Consider the following 24,445-nt stretch of genomic DNA (forward strand, 5'->3'; position numbering starts at 1 on the left):
CTCTCACCTCAGCCTGAGTAGCTGGGACTACGGGTACGTGCCACCACATCTGGCTAATTTTTTGTAGAGATAGGGTCTCACCATGTTGCCCAGGCTGGTCTCGAACTCCTGGGTTCAAGTGATCCGCCCGCCTTGGCCTCCCAAAATGTTGGGATTATAGGTGTGAGCCACCATGCCTCTTCTCTGGAAGTTTTTAATGCATTTTAAAATTATGTTAAAAGAAAATTCTTACGAAGATATTTTAAGATTACATCACAGCAAGCAACTGTTTAATTGGGACAAAGAAGATACACTAAAAGCCAAATGAATTACTGTAATTAAATTTGTACAGTTTATTGACTTTTTTTTCCTTTTTATCTGAGATGGAGTTTTGCTCTTGTCACCCAGGCTGGAGGGCAATGGAGCGATCTTGGCTCACTGCAACCTCCCCCTCCCAGGTTCAAGCAATTCTCCTGCCTTAGCCTCCCGAGTAGCTGGGATTACAGGCGCCCACCATCACACCTGACTAATTTTTGTGTTTTTAGTGGAGACAGGGTTTCACCATGTTGGCCAGGCTGGTCTCGAACTCCTGACCTCAGGTGATCCACCCGCCTTGGCGTCCTAAAGTGCTGGGATTACAGGCGTGAGCCACTACGCCTGGCTATTGACATTTTTTTTTTTTTTTTTTAAGCAAAGAGGTGGGGTACATCCACTGCAGTCCAGGCATTCTGGCACCACCTCTGTTATTAACTGGAATCCAATTTTAAAAATTTCTTTGATCTTGAAGGTCTTGTTGAAGTTTTAGAGGGCTTTTGTTTTTCTTTTAGCCACTAGATTTTTCAGGAAAAATTCACCTATTTAGGAAAAAGGAAAACACATTATTATCAATTTAAAGTAAATAACAGTGAGACAACTGTTTCAGAATTATATTTTTGGTATTTCCCCTTTAAAGAAGACTTTTGTATTTACTGGCACTTCTCTCTTCTCAAACCTCAAAGGCAATATTTTTCTAACCTAAATATCCCCTATGTCTTTGGCCCTTCTCCCCAGCAATAATGACTAGAGTCTCCTACTATTATTCTTTCTAGTAACCCAATATTACAAAGGGTGACCCTACTGTATACATGGGTCTGCACATTTATTCTATTTTATGTGCACTATCTCTCCCTCATCACTGTCAAAGTATTGCTCTTGGCAAAATTCATTTCCAAGAGCAATTTTGCTACATTATTAGGCTGGATCTGATGTTTATAAAACAGACCTCGTTGCAGTTGAGCAGACGCATCTGATGGAATTTCTTTAGCTTATTCCCCTCTAGGGAAGCAAGAGCTCTTCATTTGTAATGGGCTTTCTCCCCACCGCCTGAGTTGTGCCTATGCAATAAGTTAGCAGCTTAGAGGGCACATTCTCTTTTTAGGCCATTAGTGTTCCATTTAGTCTATCACTCTTACAGCACGACTCAATGCTTATTGGTAGAGTGCAGCACTAGAGGCCTGATTTTATGAGTCTGATTAACTTCTCTTTGCCATCGTACATATGAGTAGAACTGTGATGAGTGTATCTACATATAATCTCTGCAAATCCCAAGGCTCATAACCCAGCCAAGTAATCCATGCTGCTCCATACCTCCTCCAAATGTCGTGGGAGTAGCACCAACTTTACCAGACCCTAATCCCTCATTTTAGTCTAATGCTCATCATGTACCAGAATCTGATCTTTTCCTGGTAATTTAGAAAGCATCAGAAAGTTCATAATTTACTTCCTTTTATGTTAGAAATTTTTCTTTAGCAAAAGAAAAACTCCTTTCAAAGGATGTTACTCTAACCATTCTAGAAGCTGATAATGGTTCTATCCTTCACATGTATTTTTAGCTTGCCAGCAGTGCTGCTTGAAGACTAAATCACTTATAATTACTGGTTTTCAAAGTCCCCACATTCTGTCAGTCGGTGCTGAATCAAATTCTTGGGTTTTCAAACTTGATGAGCTATTAGTTCATTAAAATGTTTTAAATTACTATTTTTATTTATTTATTTATTTATTTTTGAGACAGGGTCTCATTCCGTCACCCAGGCTGGAGTGCAGTGGCACGATCACAGCTCACTGCAGCCTCAACCTCCTGGGCTCAGGTGATCCTCCCACCTCAGCCTCCTGGGTAGCTAGAACCAAAGGTGCCCACCACCACCCAGCAAATCAGCCACCCAGCTAATCTTTGTATTTTTGTAGAGATGGGGTTTTGCCATGTTGCCCAGGCTGGTCTTGAACTCCTGGGCTCAAGTGATCCATCCGCCTCGGCCTCCCAAAGTGCTAGGATTACAGGCGTGAGCCACTGCACCCCTTAAATGTCTTTATAGGAACTAGGAACATACTGAATATTACTAATACTGGAGCATTAATTTTTTCAAATAGAATTTGTCTAATTTAAACATATTTAAGATTTAGACCCCAGTATATAAAGCAATCATTTAACACATCATTCCTTTAGATTAAAAAAGAATTACCTAATTTATTTATTTATTTATTTATTTTTGAGACAGAGTCTTGCTCTGTTGCCCAGGCTGGAGTGCAGTGGCATGATCTCGGCTCACCACAACCTCTGTCTCTCGGGTTCAAGCAATTCTCCTGCCTCAGCCTCCCAAGTAGCTGGGACTACAGGCACACGCCACCATGCCCGGCTAATTTTTGTATATATATATTTTCTTTTGGAGACAGAGTCTCGCTCTTTCGCCAAGCTGGAGTGGAGTGGCAGGATCTTGGCTCACTGCAACCTCTGCCTCCCAGGTTCAAGCTATTCTCTTGCCTCAGCCTCCCGAGTAGCTGGGACTACAGGTGCGCACCACCGTGCCCAGCTAATTTTTGTATTTTTAGTAGAGATGGGGTTTCACCATGTTGGCCAGGATGATCTCAATCTCTTGACCTCGTGATCCGCCCACCTTGGCCTCCCAAAGTGTTGGGATTTCAGGCATTAGCCACCATGCCTGGCTAATACCTAGTTTATTTTTAGAGACAGGGTCGGCCGGGTGCGGTGGATCACATCTGTAATCCCAGCACTTTGGGAGGCCGAGGTGGGCGGATCACTAGGTCAGGAGATTGAAGCCATCCTGGCTAACACGGTGAAACCCCATCTCTACTAAAAATACAAAAAATTAGCCAGGTGTGGTGGCAGGCACCTGTAGTCCCAGCTACTCAGGAGGCTGAGGCAGGAGAATGGCATGAACCCAAGAGGCAGAGGTTGCAGTGAGTCAGGATTGTGCCACTGCACTCCAGCCTAGGCGATGGAGAGAGACTGAATCTAAAAAAAAAATAATAATAAAATAAAAAATAAAGAGATGAGATCTCACAATGTTGCTCAGGCTGTATGTGAACTCCTAGGTCCATGCGATCCTCCTGCCTCAGTCTCCCAAGAAGTTGGGACTATAGGCACACACCACCACACCTGGCCTGTTTCTCTTTTTATTTTATTTTTGAGACATAGTGTCTTGCTCTGTTGCCCAGGCTGGAGTTGTAGTGACACGATCATAGCTCACTGCATCCTTGAACTCCTGGGCTCAAGTAATCCTCTTGCCTTCCAAAGTGCTGGGAATACAGGCATGAGCCACCTTGCCTGGCCTATTTATTCTTTTTTTTTTTTTTTGGAGACAGAGTCTTGCTCTGTTGCCCAGGCTGGAGTGCAGTGGCACAATCTCGGCTCACTGCAAGCTCTGCCTCCCAGGTTCATGCCATTCTCCTGCCTCAGGCTCCCGAGTAGCTGGGACTACAGGCGCCCGCCACCATGCCCAATTAATTTTTTTGTATTTTTAGTGGAGAGGGTTTCACTGTGTTAGCCAGGATGGTCTTGATCTCCTGACCTCGTGATCTGCCCGCCTCGGCCTCCCAAAGTGCTGGGATTACAGGTGTGAGCCACCCCACCTGGCCAGCCTATTTATTCTTAATCATTATAATTGTTAAGTCCAACTGACAGGGACATCATAAACACTTTCTAGATTAAATTCAGTCTTCAGATATGTTTTTATGGATCCTCTGACAATCATTATCACATGACTTTTTATCCCTTGGAAAATGATTTTATTTTCATAAATCAATTCAAGCTATTGATTAAGAGCTGAAATTCCAAAGGTAAAAAAAATTTGCCTTGTAGCTAGTAAAACCACTAAACGTTTCTACAGAGAAAAATAATCTTATGGATATTTTTCTGTTGCCTCTGGGGGAAAAATACAAAGAAATTTAATGATGCAAGCAATGCTATCAAATAGATACTTTTCAGTGCTTAAACTGATTGAAACTGGTAGTCTGGAGATGCAGCTGGTATCATTTCCAAATAAATATGTATTTCTCAGAAAACCCTATTAGATGCTTGACATGCTCTGTCATTTCTGAATAACCTACTACTGAAATCTACACATAGAAAAAATTAATAAACTAATTGTTTCTGCTTTTACTATAGTAGCTGAGTTACAAAGCAGGGGGCTGAATTTGTTTAAGAAACAAAAGATTAAGAGAAACTTTTCTTAATATGATTCCCATGGAGCAAAGCTCCTAAGAATGTTCCAGAAAAAAAACTACGCCCTCTACCAAGACCACCAAAGGTATCAGAATTTGTCAGGAGTTTTAGTGATTGGTGGTAGAACTTAATGTGGAAAGTTAATGGCCTAAATAAAACCATGCCCCACAATCTAACTTACCTGCTTTATATGAAGAACGCACCAAAGGGCCACTTGCAGTATAATGAAATCCAAGTTCATTTCCTACTTTTTCCCAGTATTTGAATTTTTCAGGAGTAATATATTCTTCAACCTAGATTTAAATAATTACTTCTGATCAGATTTTAGAATTCCACTTTGATTCTGCAGAAAGTCTATACCCATGTATGCAGAATGCTCTTCACTGCATAATTTATCTTGCCCCCACCCCCAGGCTTTTGTCCTCTCCCTCCTCCCTGACTACGTGTTTACTGGTTACTTTCTGGCCACTCTATTGGGATGTAAATACAGGGAATTACAGAGACAGGGAAGCATATCAATTTTGTGCTACACTGGCTATTCCAAAGGACAGAGAAAGAAGAGATAATATCTACAGATATTATTTATCTATATTTTTCCTTCGTTAACAGCTAAATTCAAGAATTACTCATGCCTATCCAATTCTTGAGGACAAGACTGTCTTACTCAACTTGTATCTTCTGCTTAGCACTGTGACTGGCACATGGTCACTGCTCAACACAAGCTTCTTGAATGAATGGATAGATGTCCACGATAGAAATAGAAAGAATGGTTTCCCATTCTTACTTCGCCTCTGGCTCTAACATAACAAAAACAAGTTACACAATAACCAAGTGTAAATGAGTGCCATTTCCCAACTTTTAAATTCTTTTTCTCTAGGTTCACTTGAGTTGTGAAATTTGTGGAGAGAATGGGGGAGGCAGCAAATATGTGCAAATGTAGCTGATTTATGTAGATAATAAAATGAAAACTGGGACTTGTAAGTATATAGCCGAGCCTTGAACAACATGGTAACTGCACAGGCCCACTTATACAAAGATTTTCTTCCATTTCTGCCACCCCTGAGACAGCATGACTAACTCCTCTTCTTCTCCCTCCTCCTCATCTACATGAACATGATGAGGATGGAGACCTTTATGATGGTCCACTTCCACTTAATGACTAGTAAATATATTTTCCTTATGATTTTCTTAAAAAGATTTTTTCTCTAGCTGACTTTACTGTAAGAATAAGATGTGTATATATATATGTGTGTGTGTGTGTGTGTGTGTATATATATATGTGTGTATATATACAGATATACACACACACATACATATATATAAAAGTACATGTAACATACAAAATGTGTGTTAATTGACTGTTGTTATTGGTAAGGCTTCCGGTCAACAGAAGGCTATTAGTAGTTATGTTTTTTTGGGAGTCAAAAGCTATACATGGGCTGGGAGCAGTGGCTCACACCTGTAATCCCAGCACTTTGGAAGGCTGAGGCGGGCGGATCACCTAAGGTCAGGAGTTCGAGACTAGCCTGGCCAAAATGATGAAACCCCAACTCTATTAAAAATATAAAAAATTGGCCGGGTGCAGTGGCTCACGCCTGTAATCCTAGCACTTTGGGAGGCCGAAGCGGGTGGATTGCCTGAGCTCAGGAGTTCGAGACCAGCCTGGGCAACATGGCAAAATCTTGTCTCTAAAAATACAAAAAAATTAGTCGGGTGTGGTAGTGTGTGCCTGTAATCCCAGCTACTCAGGAGGCTGAGGCATGAAAATCGTTTGAACCCGGGAGGTGGAGGTTGCAGTGAGCCGAGATTGCACCACTGCACTCTAGCCTGGGTGACAGAGTGAGACTCTGTGTCAAGAAAAAAAAAAATTTTATATATATATATATTTTAGCCGGATGTAGTGGCACCCGCCTGTAGTCGCAGCTACTCAGGAGGGTGAGGCAGGAGAATCACCTGAACCCAGGAGGCAGAGATTACAGTGAGCTGAGATCGTGCCACTACACTCCAGCTTGGGCGAGAAGGGCAAAACTCCATCTTAAAAAAACAAAAAACAAAAAACAGCAAATCAAGATACGTGTACCTTAAGGTGACGCCTTGTTGGCTGCATATATTGTCCTAAAGTCAAGCAGTCTACATCTGCCTCACGAAGTGCTGTAGGAAGAAAATCACAAATTACATTAGCAAATACTTTAATTGTAGTTCTAAGCATAATTTTCCTAAGGAATATTTAAAAACGGTGTGAACTTTATGACAGTCCATAATCTTCATGTTGGAAAATAAGACAACATCTATTCATTCAAAAGTATTATGTGCCAGGGACTGTGGTAAGGACTGAAAACAATAATAATTAAGACAGTCATGTAGGGCTGATAGATACAAGGATAAATACTTCTAATACTAAGGAATCAATGCTAAAATAGTAGTGGAGGGTGTTTTAGAGTAGGAGTCTGTTTGGCAGAAAAGGTATGGGAAATGGTATATGCAAAAACCTTAATGCACCTATATTATAGTGCAAATATGTTGCATTAGGCTTTTACTAAATGCACAAGATATGCTATGGGGGCTGTGATTTAAACTATGACATATCGGAATCTTTCTAATAAACTGTGTGCAATGTGGTAAACAGCAGGTCTTGATTACTATATGAACTTAAATTACTCTTTGAACCACTAAATAACTACAAGTAGTCCAAGGGTCCTCAGCTAAAATTAAAACTTTTAAATTCCAAAGTTTAAAAAGCCCAAGAATCACAAAGCAAACGGACTTACAGGACTAAGGTTCAGCAAAGTCCAAAGCACACCATGTTATGTGACAATGCTACAAGTAAGCTCTTTCTCAGAGGCCTGGATTAGTCTCATTGATCTGTGAACTGTCAGTGCCTGGTACCTGGCTGCCTCTCCAAAAGTGTCCAATGATAGAATGAGAAAAGTGGATGAAATCATGCTTTCAGTGGATGCAAGGATGCGGAATAAAATGGGATATAAATTTTGTATCCTGAGCGTCATGCATATCACTCCATGAAATTCCAAGAAAATTTATTTCCTTCGCTTTTTTTTTTTTTTAACTTGTATTTTAGATTTAAGGGTGCATGTGCAAGTTGGTTTCCTTTTTATGCTGCCATTTATAACCATATACTTTTCTTTGTTCTTAGAAGGGCCTTCAAAGTGAGTAGGTTCCTGCTATTACTCAAATTACATGGGAAAGATTTTTCATTTTTCAATTTCTTTACCTTTCATTGTTGCATATACTTGCTCATCATTCTCGCCTAAACCCAACATTATAGATGTTTTAGAAATAACATCGGGCTGAACCTTCTTGGCATGTTTCAATACACGTAGGGACTGATCAAAATTGGCCCGAGGATCACGAACCTTACTGGAAAACAGCAGGACTGTTGTCAGCAAGAATTACAAGTTCAACTAAGTACATAGTTATGCAAGCAACCTGAAAGACCAGAGAAGTACATTCTGCACATTATCTTAAATCACATAGTTCAAAGGTAGCATTTATGCACAAATGCCTAACTGTTAATTTAGGAAAGAAAAGGCCTCACTGGGCTCCCTAGTTCTGTCTCAAGCCTGGGGCAAAGAAAAGTAGAATGGAAGAAATTACTTCAGTTTATGCACTGAGAAACCAGAATTCTGAAGCGAAAAATTAGAAGAGAAAGGAAAAAAAGCAGAAGAGAGTCTCCATACTGAACAAAGAAAAAAATAAGCCGAACCCACGTCAGAGGGTTAAAACTTTCATGTTCATTTCTTTTCTGAAGACTAAGCTGCCCTCTGCTGGTGAGTATACAACACTGCCACCTCTTAGGTAAAGAAATGCATGATTCTGGAATTTTCACTGGAAAGGATCATGTTTTTAAGTGAAACCAGGGAAACTGGCACCCACTGGTGGTGGTATCATGACGAGGTTGGAACAGGCTGTGTCCTAAACTTCAACAATGGCCAAACCACCATGGCTTAAATGACTTAACCTTTAAGCCAAAAGGCCAGAAAGCTTCTGATGTTAAACTGGATTTCATTTCAATTCTAATGCAGCTTTATTTTCTGTAATTGTTTTTCATTAGAGACTAGTTAACAGGAAAGAGAAGAAACAAATTTATGAATTTTAAAATAACTGTGAAGCTGACATTATAGAAATCACTTTTTAACAGAATTTCTCCACTGAAATTAAGTTATGGTCTCTACTGTTTATGATTTAGTGAAAACGGTGGTTAGTTTACTGTAACTTCTTTCAGGCTCTATAACACAGATCATATGTAGAAGCTAATAAAATCACTGCTAAATGCTAAAATTAAAGAAAAAAATGATATTACTCTTGCCCGAAGCTTAAAATGTTCATTTTTCTAAAATTTGAATGGATGTGGATAACAATCCTTACTTTTTTTCTTACATCAGTGTTACTTGCCAATAATTATTCTTAATTACTGAAATTATTAGGAGTAAGAAAGCATAGTGTCTACTTTTTTAAAAAAGTACATCTGAATGATATGAGTTTTTTTTTTTTTTTGAGACAAAGTTTTGCTCTGTCACCCAGGCTGGAGTGCAGTGGCGCTATCTCGGCTCACCGCAAACTTCGCCTCCCGGGTCCAGGCAATTCTCCTGCCTCAGCCTCCAGAGTAGCTGGAATTACAGGTCTGTACCTGGCTAATTTTTTATGTATTTAGTAGAGACGGGGTTTCATCATGTTGGCCAGACCGGTCTTGAACTCCCGAACTCAGGTAATCCGCCTGCCTCGGCCTCCCAAAGTGCTAGGATTACAGGTGTGAGCCACGAGTTTTTCTTCTGCATCATTTATTACACATATTAGTGCTGAATATATACTGAATATATATTTTATATGTATATTTTTTTTTCCTTTCTCTTTTTTCTTTCTAGATGGAGTTTCGCTCTTGTTGCCCAAGCTGGATGCAATGGCACGATCTCAGCTCACTGCAACCTCCGCCTCCCGAGTTCAAGTGATTCTTCTCCTGCTTCAGCCTACCGAGTAGCTGGGATTACAGGCATGTGCCACCACGCCTGGCTATCTTGTATTTTTAGTAGAGACGGGGTTTCTCCATGTTGGTCAGGCTGGTCTCGAACTCCCAACCTCAGGTGATCTGCCTGCCTCTGCCTCCCAAAGTGCTGGGATTACAGGTGTGAGCCACAGCGTCCAGCCAAATATATTTTTGAAGTCTTTTCTTTAGAATTACAACCAAAGCAATTGCTCTAGTGTAATTTTTTCCCTCCTTTGAAAACTTTTGTGGGGAGGGGGAAACAAACAACTCACTGAAATTTGCAGTATGATATTATTTTAAAACAAAAGAAAAAAAGATGTTCATTATTTGTGGGTATTAAAACACACACAGTAACTGTTAGTAATATGAGTTACTAACATCTTAATGTTTATAATATAAAAATTAAATATATTATAAATATAAAAATACAAATATGTAGTATAAATATAGTGTTTATAATATAAACACTAAGGTGTTAGTAACTGATATTGCTGGGTGGAAATACTATTATGGGTGATATTTATGCTGTTTTTGTTGGTGATATTTTCTGATTTTTATGTAACAGACATAGATTGAGTTTGCCTAAAAAACAAAAAAGAATAGAGTTTACTTTGTAAAAGTCAATGGCAAAATTCACCCCTGGAAAAGGTAAGAATATATGGCATATTTTGACCCGCCTAACTTCCCAACATTACTTTGTACGTGTATTCACCTCTGTAATTCCGGGACTGTTTCTACATTATGTGCATACACATCTAATCCTGACAGAGCAACTTTTTCTATTGCTTTGAGATCACCTCGAAAATCAGGAGTAAGACATTCCACAAGGATTTTTGGATTCCTAAGGGGAAAAGAGAGAATTATCAAACAGAGAGAAAGAACTGATATACCTGTTCCTCAAAATAGAAATTATCAGTAATCATTCAGTATCTTTCAACACAGTAACCTTTAGAACTTTGTCAAGAAAAGTATGAACATACAGATGTTCATACATGAACCATTATAAAAAAAAAAAAGCAGACCATTAAATACTATGTACACAGTGGTTAAAACACACCTGTAGGCAAATTGAATAAAATTTCAAATCATATATAGTAGACTTTTAAACCTAATTTGAGTAGGTTTTAGAAAACGTAAATGATTGTAAGAAACTAAAATATGAAATATTAAAACATTAAACATAAAACTTTACTCATTGGAAAGTAAATTGAAATATTTCTTATATAAATGTATTATTTGATTGCTTTAATTTTGATTTCTTTAAAAAGTCACCAAATCATGCTCTCCTCCCTTCCTCTAGGCAAATATTTCACAAGTGCTATGGGTTTTAAAAACTATTTTCTGGGTTGCTGAGTCATGAGCTTTGTTAAACGAAGTACGAGCTAAACGTTAATCTTCCTATTTATATTGCGGCTATTATCTATTCATCCAAGCACTATAATGTGAACTGGGTCACAGAGCTGTTCCCTTTGACACCAGCAAAAATGACTGAAAGAGCTGACAAATTTTTTCACAAACCCACTGGCAAAGTGTCTGGAGTTGTTCCCTGAAAGAACAGATGTAGAAAAGACCACATGTACACCCTTATCATGAATATAAGAGATGTTCAAAGAACATATCCTATAATTGTTTTTTTTTAAATAAAAACAGTATGAAATTTGCAGTATGATATTATTTTAAAACAAAAGAAAAAAAGATGTTCATTATTTGTGGGTCTTGCTCTGTTGCCCAGTGCATCATAGCTCACTGTAACTTTGAACTCCTGGGCTCACGCAGTCCTTCTGCCTCAGCCTCCCAAGCAGGTAGGGCTATGGGTGCATGCTACCACATCCAGCTATTTTTTAATTTATTTTTTGTAGAGACAGCATCTCCCTATGTTGCCCAGGCTGGTCTTGAACACCTGGCCTCAAGCAATCTTCCTGCTTTGGCCTTCCAAAGTGCTAGAACTACAGGCGTGAACCACTGTGCTTGGTTCTATTGCTTTTTTAAACTGCAAGCTGAGACCCATTGAAGCTTGTAAAATAAACCTAGTGGGTTGCAAACAGATTTTTCAAAAATGAACTATGGTAAATAGAAAATAGAAAATACTAGGGAATCATTTAAAAAATTTACTAAGTGCGCTTAGGTGCCAAACTAGTACTGAGTTGTAGAAAATTAGAATAATCCTAGCACTTTGGGAGGGCAAGGCAAGAGTATTGGTTGAGGTCAGGAGTTTGAGACCAGCCTGGGGAACGTAGCAAGATTCTGTCTCTAAAAAAAAATGTAAAAACATTAGCCAAGTGTGGTAGTGTGTACCTGTAGTCCCAGCTACTTGGGAGGCTGAGGCAGAAGGATTGCTTGAGCCCAGAAGTTTGAGGCTGCAGTGAGCTATGATCATCAGGCCACTGCACTCCAGCCTAGATGACAAAGCAAGACTGTCTCTTAAAAGAAAAAACAAAAAAACAAAACAAAACAAAAAAAACAGGCTGGGCGCGATGGCTCAGGCCTGTAATCCCGTACCTTGGTAGGCTCAGGTGGGTGGATCAATTGAGGTCAGGAGTTTGAGACCATCCTGGCCAACATGGTCAAACCCTATCTCTACTAAAAGTACAAAAATTAGCTGAGCGTAGTGGCGCGGGCCTGTAATCCCAGCTACTCAGGAGGCTGAGGCAGGATAAATGCTTGAACTGGGAGGCAGAGGTTGCAGTGAGATGGTGCCATGCACTGTAGCCTGGGCAAAAGAGCGAGACTCCGTCTCAAAAAAAAAAAAAAAAATCATTACTAAGAAAACCAGGTTTATACTTTTTAAAGAAAATCATTCAAAGTTTAGACTAATGCTCTAATATGAGGGAGAGATTCTATGGGCTAAAGGTCAATGGGTAAGTTCATGTCACTGAGCCCCTAAAATTCTCTGCAAATATGTATCTGTACATACAAATATGCTTTTTCCAAAGAAATGTATACATAATTTCCAGTGAATTATCAGAAAACTATGAAACTCTCCAAATAGTGAATAATCCCTGCTTCAAGGTAATGAACTTAAACTGAACTCATATGGGTCCAAAAAGGTCCTTAAATTACACAAACAAAAATAAGTACCTTTCCTTTAAATATGATACAGTCTTTGCAATGTGTTCAGCTCCCCCATCAGGCATATCTAGAAACAAAAGAATCCACTGCTCAAGATGATGTCACCACTTAGAGCCAATTTCTGGTAGAGGCCATGATGACACACTAACCATCTCGATCCACAGATGTCAGGACGACATAATCCAGACCCCATTCTGCAATTGCCTTTGCAGTATTGTAGGGCTCACTGGCATCCAGTGGAGGAGGTTTTCTTGCAGTCTTAACAGAACAAAATCTGCAACCTCTTGTACATGTGTCACCCATCAACTAGAATAGAAATGTTACAATTTAAATGAAATAGACAGATGACCTTTAAGGACATAATGTTGAGAGAATAAAGCAAGTTGCAAAGAATGCATACAGTTTGGTTCTGTTTATAAGAAATTTGAAACATTCAAAACTAAATGATAGTCAAGGAGCACAAATATATGTGATAAAACTAAAAAGAAAGGGAAATAATAAACTCAGCAATAAGAATAGTGTTCAGGGAAAACGGGATGGGATCAGGAAAGGACACAAAATTTAAATTTAAAAACAAAGCAGGGTACAGTGGTTTGCTCCTACAATCCCAGCTACTCTGGAGGCTGAGGTGAGAGGATTGTTAAGAGTGAGACCAGCATGGGCAACACAGTGTGACCCTGTCTCTAAAAATTAGCTGGGTGCAGTGGCATGTACCTGTAGCCTCAGGTATTTAGGGAGGCCGAGATAGGAGGATTACTTGAGCCTAGGAGTTCGAGGCTGCAGTGAGCTATGACTGTGCCACTGCACTCCAGCCTGGGTGACAGAGTGAGACCCCCATTTCTTAAAACAAAATGGAAACACAACTGAAAAATGGGATTCTAATATACAGTTTAGGGGATACAGAGGGGTATTCAAAGATAATGCTAACGTTTTAATCTCAAACTGGAGGTATGAGGGTGTCTGTTGTGTTATTCTTTATAACTTACACAGTTTGTAAGATACTTTTTTTTTTTTTTTTCGAAACAGGGTCTTGCTCTGTAGTCTAAGCTGGGATGCAGTGGCATGATCATGTCTTACTGCAGCCTCGACCTGTTGGGCTCAAGTGATCCTCCCACCTCAGCCTCCTCAGAAGTTGGGTATACAGACAAGTGCCACCATGCCCAGCTAATTTTTAAAAACTTTTTTTTGTATGGACAAAGTTTTACCATGTTGCCTAGCTGGTCTCGAACTCCTGGGTTCAAATGATCTGCCTGCCTCGGCCTCCCAAAATGCTGAGATTACAGGCATGAGCCACTGCACCCGACCTATGAAGATACTTTTATATCTACTCAATAATAAAAAAAGATGATTTTAAAAGACATAAAATATGTGACAGATCAATGTGCAGGTCTCTATGGATGTGAAAACAGAAAGCACAGCTCCTTCTTGTTGAATATATTAAACAGAAAAACATAAAAAGCTAAGCAATCATGAATAATGTTTTCAAACATTGATAGGAGAGGTATCTCAAGGCAGCATGTGATTAACTATCACATAAATGAAAGAACCAATAATAGATTTATTCAGAGAAGGGTGAGATCACAACAGGTTGGATTATTCCATCAGGTTTTTTCTTAATATTTTTCATAAATGCAAATGTAATGAAAAATCTGACCAGAGAGTCATAATGCACATTTTTAGGAGGAAGACACAAAACAGTCCCTTTCAGTTTCTAGACTAAAGCCATAGAGGTTGAGGCTGGCCCTACCATGATTGTGGCTGTGGCGGTGGCATATTCTCCACCTCCCCAACACTCTCCAATATTGGGACATCGAGCTTCCTCACATACCTGTATGCAAAAGGAAATGGAACACCATTAGGTTGACAATATCCACCACCTAAACAATTGGTGACTGTGATTAGACATTTTAAACTGCTCATTGTTTACAACATATTTTTGAAGACATTCACTATTCAAAAATGCTGTTAAGACCATGCGCTGGCTCATGCCTGTAATTCCAGCACTTTGGGAAGCTGAGGCAGGAGGACTGCTTGAGCCCAGGAACCTGGAACCAGTCTGGGCAACATAGTGAAATCCCGCCTCTACAAAAAATCAAAATGTTAGTCAGGCGTGGTAATGTGCACCTATACTCCCAGCTACTCAGAAGGCTGAGGAGGGAGGATCACTTGAGCCTGGGAGGTCAAGGCAATTATGCCACAGCACTCCAGCATGGACAACAGAGCAATGCCCTGTCTTCAAAAAAAAAAAAAAAAAAAAGGGCTGTTAAACTGCCAAACTCTATATTAAGATTAGAGTGTAGTGAGCATGTCCTATAGAAGTGTACTCCCTTACATAATTATGTAAGAATGGACAGACTTGAATTTTTATTTTTTTTAAGATGGAGTCTCACTCTGTAATCCAGGCTGGAGTGCAGTGGTGCCATCTCAGCTCACTGCAATCTCCACCTCTCAAGCTCAAGTGATTCTCCAGCCTCAGCCTTCCGAGTAGCTGGGACTACAGGCTCACGCCACCACGCCCAGCTAATTTTTTTTGTATTTTTAGTAGAGACGGGGTTTCACCATGTTGGCCAGGCTGGTCTTGAACTCCTGACCTCAGGTGATCCTCCTGCCTCGGCCTTCCGAAGTACTGGAATTATAGGTGTGAGCCACCGCACCCGGCCAAAATCCAATTTTTAAATTAAAAACTTTACGAATGTATATACTTCATATGTGCAAATAAAAAAGTCTGAAAGAATATATACTGAAGAGTTAAAGGTAAAGGAGTATGGTTTATATATGGCATTGCATATGTGACATAGCTTCACATTTAATTTTATATTCTTTCCAACGAATCACGTATCTAATCTGCAATATAAAACAAACAAACAAAGCCTTGTTTCCAAACTTGTAGGGCAAAAAATCTCTGTTTGCCGGAAAAATGATTCTAAATATATTTCCATTTCTGGTAGTAATGTATCACTTAACATGTTTACTTTCTTTGCTATTATTTATATATTTATCAATAATCTTTAAGTTATATAAATGTAGAAACACGGCTTTTGGTTAAGAGGGATAGTTTACACTTTGACAACTTACTGTATGGAGATTTAAATTCCGCAAAGTACTTTTCAGTTTATTGTAATTTTTCCCCATGGGAATCTCTGTCTTTAGCCATGGAGGTAGTCTTAACCTAAGGAAAGCCAAACATAACTATCTATTAACAAATACGCTGCCAAATAATTACACAGCTTTGAAGTTAATTTCTTCTATTACAATTCCTAGTTAATAATTTTTTCTATAACCTTAGAATAACTCTTATAATTTCTGTCATAGGAGTAAGAACACAGAATCAAATTTAGCCTTGCTCAAACCACTTTAGAAAACACCAATAATGGCTGGGTGTGGTGGCTCACGCCTGTAATCCCAGCACTTTGGGAGGCTGAGGTGGGCGGATCACAAGGTCAGGAGTTCGAGACTAGCTTGGCCAATATCGTGAAGCCCTGTCTCTACCAAAAAGACAAAAATTAGCCGGGCATGGTGGCAGGCGCCTGTAGTCCCAGCTACTTGGGACGCTGAGGCAGAAGAATCCCTTGAACCTGGGAGGCGGGGGTTGCAGTGAGCCAAGATCGCGCCACTGCACTCCAACCTGGGCGACAGAGCAAGACTGTCTCAAAAACGAACAACAAAAAAGAAAACACCAATAATGGAGTGTAACAGGGTGCTATACTCATGTCTACCTTTTTTGCAAAGGCAGAGTTACACTATTCTAATAAGAGAATGAGTAAGTTTTCGAATATCTCATCCCTCATGAATGACACTGCCAAAAAGTACTCTACTTGTTTAGACTGAGGAAAGATCACAACTGTGCACTGTCTGCTCTACATTCTAGATTTTATAGTGGTTACTAAATGGAAAAAAGATCTCAAATTTGGAGTGGAGACTGTGTATCCTTGGTTCTCCATGACTTCCATCCACTTGTGATATCTCAACTCAATCTACCTTCTACATAAAATTCCATCATTCTTTTAAAGTAAGGCAAGGTATCCATAGGTCACATGTAAATTGACTAGGAGAAGCACAAGTTAGATCATCAACACCTACTAACCCAGATCTAACAGACTACTAGCAAGGCAGTAATCTTTACTCTGAAGAAGCTGGATGCTGGGTAGAAAATGGGGAGATGGCAGTGTAACATAGTAAGGGCAAGAGAAAATAGAAAGATTCCAAAAATTTCATCAGCTTACTTGTTCTATCTAGTTCTGTTATCACAGCTTTCTAATGATTTTTAGCTAAATTTAACAAGTCTGATATTAAAAACAGATTCTAGGGCTTGGTTATATCTGAAAATAATGCACAATAAAGGAATGGGACGTTAAAATTATCTCAAATTTTCAATTACCTTTCTCCTTTCTGGCGTTTTAGGTTTCCTTTATATTCATCCCAGGTGCTCCTGTCTGCAAGATCACCAGATACAAAATCTTGAAGGTCTGGTCCATTCTGTAAGAGTTCCTTTTTTTTATCTGGCAAGGAACTTAACGGTCTGACTGGGTGGCAAAAATATCTCCCAAATACCTAAAGAAAGAGTTAATTATGACATTTATTTAGTGGAGTCCGTAATAATTTAGTTTTAACCCATCATAACACCTAAACGGAAGGGTAAAGCCAAAAAAGTGATTCAGAAATTATGTCAAACTAGGAGCTCTAGTATTCTAAGGCATTAGAATATAATATAAAAGATGACTGAAGGAACCAAACCTAAAAGAGAATAAGAGTTGACTGTTTACTACTGAGTTTAGAATAGATTTGGAAATCTGTTTTTTTTTTTTTGAGACAGAGTCTTGCTCTGTTGCCCAGGCTGGAGTGCAGTGGCGCAATCTTGGCTCACTGCAAGCTCCGCCTCCCGGGTTCACGCCATTCTCCTGCCTCAGCCTCCTGAGTAGCTGGGACTACAGGCACCCGCCACCACGCCCGGCTGATTTTTTTGTATTTTTAGTAGAGACAGGGTTTCACCATATTAGCCAGGATGGTCTCTATCTCCTGACCTCAGGTGATCCACCTGCCTTGGCCTCCCAAAGTGCTGGGATTACGGCGTGAGCCACCGCGCCCAGCCAGAAAATCTCTGGAACTATCTAACATATATCACACTTTCATGTACTCCACCTACCAGGAACTAGATGTTTGTCTTTCAACAAGATTGAACTGCAATAACTGAAGAAGGTGCCACAGCTTAAAACTGTTCTGGTCCTGACTTGAATCAGGGGCGTTTAAGGTGAAGTGTGCAATAAATCTCTCGAGCTTTGAATAAGCATAATTGTTGAAACGTAGGTTAATAATGCCCAGTTGGTTTCAGACAACTGGAAGGGGGAAAACCAAGCCTAACGTTTTCACTTTCTTTTTTTTTTTTCTTTTTTTTTTGAGATGGAGTCTCGCTCTGTCGCCCAGGTTGGAGTGCAGTTGCGCGATCTCGGCTCACTGCAACCTCCGCCTCGCGGATTCAAGCGATTCTCCTGCCTCAGCCTCCCGAGTAGCTGGGACTACAGGCGCGCGCCACCACGCTCAGCTAATTTTTGTATTTTTAATAGAGACGGGGTTTCACCGTGCAGGATGAACGTTTTTACTTTCTAGGTTACACTGTTTCTGTGTTTGAACATGGCAGTCAAGAACATAAGAAATCATGGTATTCGGCTTTTACATCTGAACACAAACGTGCATGAGATAGCTAAAATACTACAAAATCCACGAGTCTGCACATGTAACTCAAAAGAACCTTCGACAACTCAGAGTGCCTGTTAGGGTGCTGCACGATTGCTACTGCACTTCTCAATGTCTGCAGCTAAAGCCTAGAGGACAGGTTTGTGTTCTCTGCGGCTAGGGTGGTGTCTCACACACAGTAAGAATCCAAGACAGAATAGCTATGTAGGGTGCTCACTGCAGTGCTCCATAAATATAGGGTACAAACCACTCTAAGCAGAAAATAAGTCCTCAGTGCTGGCCCAGAGAGACTTTCAAACAAACTGATGCCAGAGACTCTTTATCATGGGGCTGGCGGGATAATTACATGAGATTACACGAAAAACGTTTAAAACCGCCGTTGGCTAGAAGTAAATGTTCAGAAAATGCACTGGCCTTTATTATTGGGCGTGGGCGCTCTGAAGGGATAGAATCCCCCCACCCCACGCCCAAACCCGTTCGCCCCGCCGCTCACCCGGGGCCCCAGGGTGCGGGCTGCATCCCCGCAGCGTAGAGACATTTCCTCTTTAGCACTAGCGCAGTGCAGGGGTTGAGGGATCGCTAACTCCTGGTAAAGGACAGGTGGAAAATACGTCGCTCCGTTTATGACAAAGCAGCCAAGCTGCTCCACGATTGGCTGCTTTAGCCTTACGTGCGTCGCGCACTCATGACGCAATACGCAGGCCCCTTACGAGATACAAGTGCGTAATGACGACAGACGTTCTTTCTTTGCTGCGTCTACTGCGAGGTAAGGATGTTTCTGTGCTCGTGGGGGTACTGGGAATCTAAAGCCATCTGCTCTGGGAAAGGCTGCGGCGCGGCTCCTACTCTCGGAGCCTTCTCCTGTTTGTCCCCCAGCTCGGCAAGCGCCATATGAGCCTGGCGGCGCCGGATGCGAATCCTGTTCTGGGCTTTTTGGCCTATTCCCGCCCCTCAGTCTTGCCGGGATGGCACCGCCCGCATAGGACGTCCAGGGTTGGGCTGAGCGGGAGTTCCACTGCTGGGCCTAGTAATTCTCGCTTTGGGGCTGCTCCTTCCAGCCTGGGACACACTGGGGCCCGCTGTCGGTCTCCCGTCCTCCGACATCCTGTCTGGAACTTACGCCTGGCAGTCTCCGGTAGGAGTGGAGTTCTGTGCGGCGTAGTTTGGTGGAAAAACGGGCCTTGCGTCGGCCTCACCCTCAGTGTTTGTGTTTCAGAATGAAGACCATTCTCAGCAATCAGACTGTCGACATTCCAGAAAATGGTATGAGACTTCACTTTTACTTACATCTTTACTGCACGTTCCAAGCGTTGTGTGGCCTGACGAGTGTGTTTTCTCTTCTAGTCGACATTACTCTGAAGGGACGCACAGTTATCGTGAAGGGCCCCAGAGGAACCCTGCGGAGGGACTTCAATCACATCAATGTAGAACTCAGTCTTCTTGGAAAGAAAAAAAAGAGGGTGAGAGTTTTTCTTCTGATAATTCAATTGCTCGTTGGAAGGTGGTTTATAGCAGCATCACATTTGGTTGCTTTAACAATTTTCGAATTGAGGTTCAGTGCTTAACTTTAAATGTTGCTGTCGAGAATACCAGCCTGTTTAGTGAAATTGAAAAACCAGATTCTGAACACAGCCAATTATATATAAAACTCAAATGTAGTAGTGGTCATTAGTGACACGTCTTAATGGTGTTAGAAGTTTGGTTTATTTTCCTAGTGATCGCTTTGTAAAAATCTTAGGACCCGGCAGTAGGTCGTTTAAACCTGATGATTTAATTTTCCAGAAGGGAAGTTTGTTGCAACTTGCACAAAGCTTAACTATTGGGAGATTTTATAGGTGGTTGGATTTTTCCGGTTGAAAACCATGTGCTTTGATTAGGGTTAATTCTAGAGTCTTAAAGTAATTCGGTAAGTGGTCTGTTGTCTTTTAAGCCTGCATATTTCTGGAAAGAATACATTTTTTTGTTATGTTACAGCTCCGGGTTGACAAATGGTGGGGTAACAGAAAGGAACTGGCTACCGTTCGGACCATTTGTAGTCATGTACAGAACATGATCAAGGGTGTTACACTGGTAAGCAGATGGATTAGACTTCCTTGTTTTGGAAAGGGAGGTTTCTCAAACCTGTGCTTTACACAGCATAAGTGTCTCTGTCAGAGAATGGGTTATGTATTTTATTTGGTGTAATACACAAGAACTTGGCAAAAAATAGGCATCTCTGGGTCTTTAAGAGATAGAGCTGAGAGCAAAGACCAGATGGATACAACATGTTTGTTTTTTCTGTTGTTGGTTTGTTTTTTTTTTTAAATCAAGACTAGGGTCTCGCTATTTTGTCCAGGCTGAGCTCAAGCGATCCTCCCACATTGGCCTCCCATAGTACTGGGATTGCAGGCATGAGCCACCATGCATGGCTAGATGGGTGCAACTTTTAAAAAGTGGGCTAATGATGAATTTTCACACCTTCCGAATTTTCTTTTTTTAAGATAGGAAATCTACAGTTGCAGTACTAGTTGCCAATCAGATCTCACCATCAGGACCCCTTGTTGGGATAGAAAAAGATGTAGTTTCTGAGTTTTCTGTCTGCTGCCGTAATGTATGTATTCTTTCCAACCCACCATCTCTCCCCTCAAGATAAAAAGTTCATGCTGAAATGGTTTTCTTTGTATTATACCTTCTAGAATGCACCTGATAATGGCACCCTGTACATCTATTATAAATCTGTTAAGATTCCCCCATCTACCCTTGCTCTTAGCCTTAAGTTCTTTGAAGGCAGGGGGCCTGCCTTTGGCTTGGTGGTCTCAATTCTGCCATGTGCTGTACTTTAGTAACTCAGTAAATGTTAGTCTAATGTCTAAGATCAGGGCTTTGGAGTTCTCATTAAAAGAAGGCAGCATTGTTCATTGAGGGCATAAGAGAGTGAAATAAAGCCTCCACAAGGAGCTTTACAATTCACTGAATAGACAGAACAATGTTTATAAGGCTTGGTTCAGGTGACAGTTATTAGAAAATCTTGACAGTGATGTTACATTTTAAAATAAGTATAAGCATCTTAGAAAATTTTAAAAGTATTAAAAATATTTCTCAGCATTGCTAATAGCTTGCTTATTTATTTAACATAGGGCTTCCGTTACAAGATGAGGTCTGTGTATGCTCACTTCCCCATCAACGTTGTTATCCAGGAGAATGGGTCTCTTGTTGAAATCCGAAATTTCTTGGGTGAAAAATACATCCGCAGGGTTCGGATGAGACCAGGTATGTGCATACCCTCAGACAGAATTAAGAAATTTTTCCTTCATATTTTTTTTCCTGCTTTTCCACTCCCAACTTCCATACTTTAGTTAGCTGTTGTTTTGTATTTGTGCTGAGTAAAACCAGATTTGTTTTAGAATTATCTCTTGATTACACTTACAACTGTTGGTGCTACTTAAGGGTTTATATCATTATATCGATTACAATTTCAGAAAGTTGTTACATTGGAGTAGGTTGCAGTGGTGGTTGTATTTAACTTGGCAAATGAAATGTTTTAAAAAGGCTTTAAATTTACAAAAGGTGTATATAATGGTGTGTATTTATGGAGCACAATGTGATGTTTCAACACATGCATATTCTGTGGAATGACCAGATCACGCTAATAAACACATCCATCGCTCCATTTATTTCTTTGTGGTAAGAACCTTTAAAATCTAAAGAGAAAACTACATGAGTAGTGGTTAATAGCCTAGCTTAAATTTCAGCTCTCACTGTCCACCTTGGGCATATCATCTCTCTGCAACTTAAAATTGCAAACATCTTTGATTAAATGAGTTAAAGTTGAAAAACAACAGTGCATGCATAATACATAGTAAACACGGTAGCTTTAAAAAAATTTAAAGCTTAGTGCTTTTTATTTGAGGCAGGGTCTTGCTCTGTTGCCCAGGCTGGAGTACAGTGGCATGATCTCAGCTCATTGCAGCCTCCACCTTCATGCTCAGGTGTTTCTCCCACCTCAGCCTCCCCACTAGCTGGCACTACAGGTGCCTGCCACCACATCCAGCTGATTTTTGATTTTTTTGTAGAGACTGTTTCGCCACGTTGCCCAGGCTGATTTCAAGGAATGCTATGGTGCCTGGCCCCAGCTAATTTTTACATTTTTTGTAGAGGCAGGGTCTTGCTGTGTTGTCCAGGCTGGTCTTGAACTTGCAGGCTCAAGCAGTTCTTCCACCTTGACCTCTTAAAACATACCTGGCTCGGCCTCTTGATGCATTTCGATTCCATTGGGGTGGGGAGGGGTGGGAAGAAGGGAGATTCTTAGTATCAAAATAATGGCTCTCCAAAAATACTCTGATACTAGCTATGGTCAGCAACATTTAATGAGAACCCATATGTAAAAAATAAACCTCTGCCTCCTGGCTTCAAGCACTTCTCCTGCCTCAGCCTCCTGAGTAGCTGGGAGTATAGGCACGTATCACCACGCCCACCTAATTTTTTGTATTTTTACTAGAGATGGGTTTCACAGTGATAGCCAGGATGGTCTCGATCTCCTGAACTCATGATCGGCCCGCCTCAGCCTCCCAAAGTGCTGGGATTACAGGCGTGAGCCACTGCGCCCGGCCTCAAAATCTTAAGAAAAGGTTTTTGGTGCGTGGAGTTTTACATGGAATAAATTAGTGCCTCTGCAATTTAAATATTTTTTACACAAATCTGGTTTTGTGTTAATGCTATGCAAATACCCTCTCCCTTTTTAGGTGTTGCTTGTTCAGTATCTCAAGCCCAGAAAGATGAATTAATCCTTGAAGGAAATGACATTGAGCTTGTTTCAAATTCAGGTTTGTATGTTTACTATGTCTAATGCCTACAAGATTTTGTCTAAATCTTGTTGTTTAAAATACAGTATTTTGCTAATTTTTATTTGGTTAGCTTTTTAAATTGTGAAAATAAAAAGGTCACATTCTGAAATTTTAAGTAGAGCATATAATGAAATACTTTCTTTTTAAGATGGGTTAGGCTGATATATTAATTGCTTTATCTTCACTCCTATAGCGGCTTTGATTCAGCAAGCCACAACAGTTAAAAACAAGGATATCAGGAAATTTTTGGATGGTATCTATGTCTCTGAAAAAGGAACTGTTCAGCAGGCTGATGAATAAGATCGAAGAGGTAAGTTCTTACAAGTTTTATTACTGCTTTCGTTGAATGAAGCTCTTAATTTACTAAAAGACTTAAACTGAAGTTGTAGTAATAGAAAATGGAGAGTTAAGCATTCTGAAACACAGTAAATTTGACAGAATAAAAGATGGAATTGGCATGCATTTTACTATGTATAGTTCACTATGAATCAGTAAGTCATAGTCTTGAGGTATGTTTTAGATTATTTAGAATAGTACAGAAAAAAGATTAGTACTTTTCTGGGCAAGTGTATTGATGGGGATTTTCAGATTTTTTTTTTTTTTTACAGTTACCTGGCTACAGAAAGAAGATGCCAGATGACACTTAAGACCTACTTGTGATATTTAAATGATACAATAAAAGACCTATTGATTTGGACCTTCTTCTTAAACCGGTTATCCTTTTTAGCTAGTTTTTCTCCCTCGTGGAACAAGGAGCTTTAATCTGGTTCTTGAAGGAATAGCAAGGATATATTTTAGGCAAGAGGAATATTGTACCAGTGACAGGCAAACATGAGGCCGTTCATCATTGCATATAGAACTTTAGGAATACCCTGAAAGTGTCTAAATTTGCTGAGGCATGAATTTGAATATTTGGTAAGGCAAATGTTGTCTTAGTCACCGGTGGAAAAACAGCTGCAGAGTAGAACAAAGTGATACAGCATCAGTTAGAATTAGAAGGTGTAGTTGGTTTGGTTCATGGTCTCAATAATCTTGTCCTTTACCTCAGCCATTTACTTCCATACCCTAGAACTTGTTTTTAAAAATTGATAACCCTTCCATAATCTCTTAATTCCATGTATTACACTTTAAATACGGTACCAGGCCACCATAACTAGACTTAGGTCAACATGGTGACCCCCAAACCGTCGTGAATTCTACATCTCATTTGACGGAAACTACGATTTCTAAGGCAAAATTTAACACTCATCCTTGATCAAATGCATCAGGAAAACGTGCTAAGGACCTTCATTGTAAGGTATGGTCCGGTACTTTATCAGAAAGATTAAGGACAGAGGTAGCAATCAGTTGGCATATATGTTATCTTGGATCTTACAATGTCTTACT

The 24,445-nt window shown here is 40.2% G+C and overlaps 2 protein-coding genes across 5 annotated transcripts; one reads left to right on the forward strand and one right to left on the reverse strand.

Annotated features, from left to right (window-relative positions):
* Window positions 1–239: 239 nt before the first annotated feature.
* LIAS (lipoic acid synthetase) lies at window positions 240–18,887 on the reverse strand. Of its 2 annotated transcripts, XM_003258592.1 has the most exons (11): window positions 18,730–18,887; window positions 16,924–17,096; window positions 15,621–15,714; window positions 14,293–14,373; window positions 12,695–12,851; window positions 12,555–12,612; window positions 10,189–10,317; window positions 7,707–7,852; window positions 6,558–6,628; window positions 4,659–4,770; window positions 240–833 (listed from the first exon to the last, which is right to left on the reverse strand). In XM_003258592.1, exons 1-11 carry the CDS (start codon window positions 18,772–18,774, stop codon window positions 781–783), a joined length of 1,119 nt encoding a protein of 372 aa, XP_003258640.1. In that variant the 5' UTR covers window positions 18,775–18,887; the 3' UTR covers window positions 240–780. The 2 variants fall into 2 exon arrangements, with proteins under 2 accessions (XP_003258640.1, XP_030656675.1); XM_030800815.1 differs by lacking the exons at window positions 12,555–12,612; window positions 12,695–12,851; window positions 15,621–15,714 and having other exon boundaries at window positions 351–833; window positions 18,730–18,860.
* A 63-nt stretch (window positions 18,888–18,950) lies between these two features.
* Window positions 18,951–23,769, forward strand: RPL9 (ribosomal protein L9). Of its 3 annotated transcripts, none has more exons than XM_003258594.4 (8): window positions 18,951–19,002; window positions 19,453–19,499; window positions 19,581–19,696; window positions 20,211–20,306; window positions 21,353–21,485; window positions 22,958–23,038; window positions 23,253–23,369; window positions 23,668–23,769. In XM_003258594.4, exons 2-7 carry the CDS (start codon window positions 19,454–19,456, stop codon window positions 23,357–23,359), a joined length of 579 nt encoding a protein of 192 aa, XP_003258642.1. In that variant the 5' UTR covers window positions 18,951–19,002; window position 19,453; the 3' UTR covers window positions 23,360–23,369; window positions 23,668–23,769. The 3 variants fall into 3 exon arrangements, with proteins under 3 accessions (XP_003258642.1, XP_012355148.1, XP_030656676.1); XM_030800816.1 differs by lacking the exon at window positions 18,951–19,002 and adding an exon at window positions 19,036–19,371; XM_012499694.2 differs by having other exon boundaries at window positions 18,983–19,002; window positions 19,453–19,696.
* The last annotated feature ends 676 nt before the right edge of the window (window positions 23,770–24,445 follow it).

This window comes from Nomascus leucogenys, chromosome 20, assembly GCF_006542625.1.
Source record: "Nomascus leucogenys isolate Asia chromosome 20, Asia_NLE_v1, whole genome shotgun sequence".
NCBI lineage: Eukaryota > Metazoa > Chordata > Mammalia > Primates > Hylobatidae > Nomascus > Nomascus leucogenys.